This window comes from Cariama cristata, unplaced genomic scaffold (genome assembly GCF_000690535.1).
Source record: "Cariama cristata isolate BGI_N322 unplaced genomic scaffold, ASM69053v1 scaffold13293, whole genome shotgun sequence".
NCBI classification, from domain to species: Eukaryota; Metazoa; Chordata; class Aves; order Cariamiformes; family Cariamidae; genus Cariama; species Cariama cristata.
The window spans coordinates 1-6,708 of record NW_009610239.1 but is presented as its reverse complement, the minus strand read 5'-3'; the positions used below and the strand labels follow the sequence as shown (position 1 = coordinate 6,708).

The window sequence follows — 6,708 nt, the reverse complement described above, 5'->3', positions numbered from 1 at the left end:
CTGATCTCATTTACCAGAAAAAAAAAAAAAAAAGAGGTGTTGGAGTTTTAACTTATTTACAAGTTCAGAAGAAAATGTCTTCTCCCCGGCCTAGACTGCTTAAACAATAGCCCACTTCCACCTTATCAACAGAGTTTGTCCTTTGAGAAAAGACATACATGAATTCTCTCTTTGCTTACCTATCATGCCCTCAGCTTCACATTGCTCCTATGCTACAGCTGGGGGAGAAGAGAAGCACCTTGCTTCCTGTGAAAAACTTCAGTTTCCTACCTTGTAGGTATTGCCATCAGCTGTAGGCAAGGCAAAGAACTCAGGTTCCTGGCAGCTGAAAAAAATTCTATTAACCTTATTTTGCAAGTGTTTTTCCTACAGGAACAAATTTTTACAGATGAAAGCATCTCTTTCATGTACTTTAAGGAAACACCATCAGTCTAAACTGAAAATTAAGTACTTCATTAAAGATGTAAACATTTCATACTTACTCCAAACCAGTCTTTTCATTTAGAATTAAATCTTTCAGAAGTCTCATAAACCTAAAATTTTGCAAGAGGCAGGAAAAGAAAGAATACCAATATTCCATTATCCAAGGCAAACAGTGCAAAGATTAAGTGACATAAGGCTATTTAAAAACAAAACAACAAAAAAAAACACCCCAACACAACAACAACAAAAAACAAGTTGTCAGTAAGATATCAGTTGGCAACTGATTTTCTTGAAAAAGAAATCTTCTAGACTGGCATAGTCCCATCAGAGCCGAGGTCTCCATTTTACAGACTTCATGTGTTACTATGTTACTTTTGCAAAACCAAATACATACATGATTTCACATAAGAATTATCATAACAAATTCTGAATCTCTGCCCAGTTCTTCTGCCAGACTGAACTTCATTTGATCACGAGCACCCTGTCCTACAAACACCATTGCTTACAAAACCAGGCAATTGTGTACATTGGATTTAACACAAGGAGCTTCTAACAACAAGCTGAAAGGCACATGTTTAAGACAGAAGTAGGAAAATACATATACAGTGATCTTAACATAGTTCTACTATACTTCCTAGAGCTTTGCGATGCATCCGGTATTCCTGTTAGGACAGGCAGACTGAAACACATTTCTTCACAGCATCCCTACAGGCAGGAGAAAGAAAAAAAACAAAAGAGTCACCTCAGTTATGCAGCTTGATGAGACTCACTCCATGCTGCTGTCACACTGACAGTGAGGACTTTAGAGATCAGCTGACCATGTATTAATTGCCCTTACATAATCTGCATGACTACATGAATGCATGAGAGGCAAGCGGGTCCGCTCACCATCCACCTGCCCAACTGCAGTGGATGTGACACCCGTAAGCCCATATCAGGCGGTGCACTGACAAAGGGTGGGGCTGGTGGAGTGGGATAGAGAACAGAATAGTGCTCGCGGGGGAGAGCAGGAAAAAAGGTACACAGAAGAATACACTTGTCTAGTACCATCTTGGACCAACGTTTAGGTGTTCCAAAGGCAAGGCTTAAGTTTAGCACGTGGTCAGCACACTTAGATATTTTTATAGGAAGCCCTCTCATTTTGTTACATTTGTTTTCTCCCACTAGAGAAGATGCTTAGTCTCATTTTAAGGTTTAACTACGTGTATTTCCTCCCTCTAAAACACCACCATGGAAAAACTTCTAAGCCATACATTACAATGCTTCTATAAACTAATCTTCTGTATCATTAAACCTCAAGATTACAAAAAGTAAGGGAGTAGGGAAGCTTACCTTGCAAATGGTATGAAGGAAATGCTGTACCTAAGAAGAAAGATTTTTAAAGTTACTTTTCATGTCAGATTTTATTAGAGACACAAACAAGAAGAACGACCCCTCTGATGCTCTAAACAGGTAACTGCAAGATATGCAACCGAAATAAAGCTTTGAGTTTGTAACCAACAGCAATGAGTATCCTTGCAAGTCATCTTAGCCCAGCCAGGTTGTGAAACACCATGGCAAAAATCAGAGGGCATATTGTAGAAGCCTTTTAAACATAGTTCTCCTGCACTCAAGATTCTTCATGCTCCAATGCCTACAGGCAGGTAAGATTAGTGTTGAGGGCTGGCTAGATGATCATACCAGTTTCTGTACTACTACTGTGACATTACACAGAGCATATGTTAAATTAAAGAATGCTGACACTAAATTTGATTGGCATATCTGTGTCTTTTAACAAGACAAATTCAGGAGAGCGTAAAGAGGAATACCATACAGTAAGCAGCAAATTGATTTAAAAGTGGAAGAAAACCAGCAGTTTTACTTCAAACTTACAGAAATTAAACAAGTTCAAAGGAACTTCCCCCAGAAATGGAGCCCTGAGCTCCATCTCCAAAGCCTCTGAAGCGGTATGAGACCAAGAAGCAGGAACAAGTCAGCTCCTCATTGATGCATTGTCTTGCATCTAGGGGACTGGTGAGATAAAAATTCTCCTTCTCTCTAACTCATGTAAGGTCAAAATTATTCACAATTCAGCTACTGATGTTAGGTGCAATAGAAATGGGAGCGCGTGGGGACGAAATCACTTACCATGCCAAGGCAAAAAACTGTAAGATGCAGAAAAGGAGCGCGAGTCCTTCCTTACGCCACTGGAAGAAGAGAGAAAGGGTCGCGGGGAACACAGCACACACAGTGAAACAACAATGTAAGCATCTTATTTTTAAAATACACTCCAGTTTATATATACATATAGGACTCAAGTACTCACCCAGAATGCAGAACACAGTGTTAGTATGAGACACAACTAGAAGAAAACAAACAATTTCTATTAAACATAAAAACAACTCCAGTTTTTAATAGATATTGTAACAGTGTAATGGGTTCCTTCACAAAGACAGAAACAGATTACATCAACTTATAGTTTTATCCAATCCTGGTAACAGTTCCCCTTATTTAAAGTGGAACTTTAAATTAAGTTCACCTATTACATTTCTGAAGTGAATTAAAGCAATGAAGAAATATCAGCCTGATATCTTCAGAAAATAATTTTATGGCTGCAAAAGAACAAGAGGAAGAGGTTCTCACAGTTCTTTTGCAACATCAGCAGATTCCTACTTCATCCCACACACTTCTAAGTGTCATAGGTATACACCACACTTCATCGTTTTGCATAAGTAAGACTTTTCAGTTACAACTCCATAGTGTTCTGCTTCTGTATGTGCCACATTTCTTGTTGATTCTCAAGGTCACCATGGGGTTGAAGTTATGTCATTACTTAATTCTTACCAATTAAAACTACAATACACTTTCAAGAACTTTCAGCTATTGTTTAGTAGCTCTCCTGTTAAATATAAAGTCCAGCACAGCCATTCAAACTGGCACTTTTTCTTTAGAGTTTCACTGTGTCTTTACTACAGTTAAAATCTTGGGGGGTAGTAGGCCATTTTGAATTATTTTCTGTTTTAACAGGAGCCTCCTTTTAGTTCAAGTTTTCATTTTCAATTTAAGACACGACAGCTCATATAGCCATGACAGATGCTGATACTTGATCTTCCTTCATCAATATCTAGCAGCCTTTTGATACACATGTACCATTGTGGTACTACAGATCAGAATGTGCATTTTCCTGCTTGAGTGAAAAAACAAACAAACAAACAAAAGATTTAGTACTGCATATTCAAGACAGTAACACATGCATTGCCAAAGAAATCACATGCTTCACCTCAACCACGATTATTGACATTAAATGTAGTTTTTCCATGAGTTTTAAGGTGGTGATTTGTATATTGGTCTAAATACTACATCATACTTCTAACAACTGGCTTTATTCCAGTGAACAACATTCCAGGCATTCTCCTGACTCCAGGCATCCTAAATGCGTACAAAACAAACACACCACACAGTACGCTTCTTGCCTGCTGCTGATCTGTGAGCATACAGAGTCAATTTCTCAAGCTCCCTCAGTCACCTGCAGCCTCTCTCAATGTTTTAAGAGAAAATAGGAAGCGCTGATGCCAAGCAAACACTCTGAAGACACTCACACAGAAAATGGGAGGACAGTTTCATGCAAGTTAAACCACCTTCCAGATTTTAGACTCTTCAATAGAAAATGGGCAAGTTGAAGAGACAAAAAAGCACATGCACTTTAAACAAGAAAGAGTCTGAAACTTTGCAGCAATTTTCACACACCCCCCCCAGCAGAAGGTTAGCTACAATTCCCATCTTCTGAAGATAAAAATAACTTCAAGGGCTGATTTCAGTTGAATGTTGAATTGGCAATTTCATTGTGTCATATGACTTTCAAAACCTGAAGCTATCAGCCAACTGGGATGATTTCTATATTTTTAATGCAAGGTGACCAAGACATAGAGATTCCCCAGTTGCTTTGTCAGGAAATGATGATTTTATCAAGGTAGAAATAACTACACAGATCTTTAAAGCAAATCGGATAGAATATAAAAAGACAAAATTATGCAAAATAGTGTCTAACAACTTCCGTAGTACAACTTTTTAAAAACTAGTTTACCATCTTTCATCCTTTAAGGGACAGGAAAGTATGATGTTGTGACCTCAAGCACACTCAAAAAGCACGTGCATGGTTCACACATGCCAGCCACAGATCCTTAATGCTCATTTAGCATAACAACCTGGTTTCAGCTCAGTCTTTCTTTACAAAAAGGTGGTTTTCTGGTGCTACACATATCTTTCTGCTATAGCAGATGTGCAGGATGTTTGATGTTTTAAGAAAACAAAGCCAAAACAAAACAAAAACCCGCCCACAAACACATCTTGAGACCTAGTTAGATCAATGCGTATGAAAGGACTTTACAATGGAAATTGTTTACAGGTTAGCACCAGTTAAAACGAATCCTTTGATACTTACTAGCATAACAATAGTAGCAATCAAACGCGTAGGCTCAAACATCCTTTTCAATTGTTTCACTGGTCCCATAAGAAAAAGAGTGCTGTGAAAAACAAACGAAGATGAACACAGAGGTAGAAAGGCAAAATGGAAACTAGGTAAGATTCCTCATTAAGGGAGAGTATTTTGTTAAATTGTCTGCTGTCATATGGGGCAACAGTACACCAATTTAGGGTAATCAGTCCTGCATAACAAAAGAAACATGATATACAATGAGACAAAATCCATTCCTGCTTCCCTTTGTGCAAGGTAATTATTCTATAATTTTATTCACACTTGTTCAGTTCCAATTAACAGAAGCAGACCAGAACTATCAAGCCAAAAGCACAGGTCAAGGTCAGCTTCAATCAGATCATTCTTGACAGATGCTTTTTTAAGCCACTTTTCAAAAACACCAGCCACAGAGGCTCTGCATGGATTGCCAGGTAATCCAGCTCAATTCCTCTACATAAAGGGCTGTTTTCAGGCCTGGATCTATCCTCTGATCCTGTACCAGATCTGCAGCCCTTATTTAGGGCCCTGGTGATTGATACTGCATGAATTATACAAGGTGAAAGTTTCATCTAAGGTGATATTTCTGCCTCATATACTATAGTATTCTGCCTCGTTACGATATTATTTCCAGTACCATTCCTTGCGCTTCCTAACATCGTGTTAAGTTTCCTCAATCACAGGAGGTTGTATCTATCACAAAGTCAGCGGGGCTATGCTTCAGGAAGCTCAACGGCCATGAAGGCTTATCAAACTGGCCTACCCTGACAGACAGACTGCCCCAAATACATTCGCCAAAACACACAGAATGCAAATGCAATACCAAATGCAAAATGGCAAAGAATTATTTTATCTTGAGGGGGGAAAAAAACAACAAAATCAAAAAGCCTCAATGCTCAAAGCATGAGTTTGATTCTTCTTTAGTGACGAATAACTTCTACCTTGAATGCATTGCTATTAACAATAAACAAAACAAAAATTTTCTTTACCATTTCAGGGGAAATGCACTAGGGAAATGCTGTTCTTTAAAATTCAGCAACAAGAGAATGATCTACGTAAGCAACTCTTCTCACACAAATGCAACAGTTTCTACCACTTATGCATCTTCATCTATCTTTACTAAACTTACATCTACCTGAAGTGCTTTAGTTTCTTGTATTTATTAGGGAACTAATATATAAAGACTGTTACCTCCCAATAGATGCAATATTCCCCAGTGTATAAAACACTGCAAAGAGGATCAGCCCTTTCTTTGGTACCCATAGCAGACAACTACCCTAAAAAGGAACATTTAGAGAAAGAGGGGAAAATATTAATATTGTTTTTAAATTGCAAAAGAAATATATCCAAGCAATGTCACAACACAAAAGAAGTCTTAGGAAAACTTAAACCCAAACTGCAGAATCACACACACTCAAAAGTAAATTGCATTTATTGGCATTCTTGTTAAGAGTTAGTACATTACATTTAACCGGAACTAAGTCAGATGTCTTCCCAGAGACTCAAAAAAATAAAGCAACAGCATACAGCAAGGCTGCAATTATTGGGGCTCCTGAAACTCAAGTACCAGGGAGAGCTGGCAAAAAGTCCTTACCAAGAGCGAGCACAGGCATCCTATTGCAAAACAAGCAATGAAGCCTTTCACCCTGGTGCCCCAGCCTAATGATGTTGCATCGATAACCTAGAAACGAGGAGAAAATAAGAGTGCAAGTTTTTATTTACTCACAGATCTTGCCACTTACCAAGTGTGTACATTTCCTCTAAGATGCTAAACAGTGCCCTAGCTCAAAGGGACCCTCAGTTTTTAAGCACCCTCTTCAACGGCCCCCAGGAAG

The 6,708-nt window shown here is 38.5% G+C and overlaps 1 protein-coding gene across 1 annotated transcript; it reads right to left on the bottom strand.

The window, feature by feature from the left end:
- Positions 1-1,088: 1,088 nt before the first annotated feature.
- Positions 1,089-6,554, bottom strand: SFT2D2 (SFT2 domain containing 2; the record flags this gene model as incomplete). Its single annotated transcript, XM_009697815.1, has 7 exons — positions 1,089-1,128; positions 1,756-1,785; positions 2,551-2,609; positions 2,729-2,764; positions 4,844-4,925; positions 6,065-6,150; positions 6,468-6,554. Coding segments are annotated over 7 exons (420 nt in total), but the record flags the coding sequence as incomplete, so codon positions are not given.
- Positions 6,555-6,708: the final 154 nt, after the last annotated feature.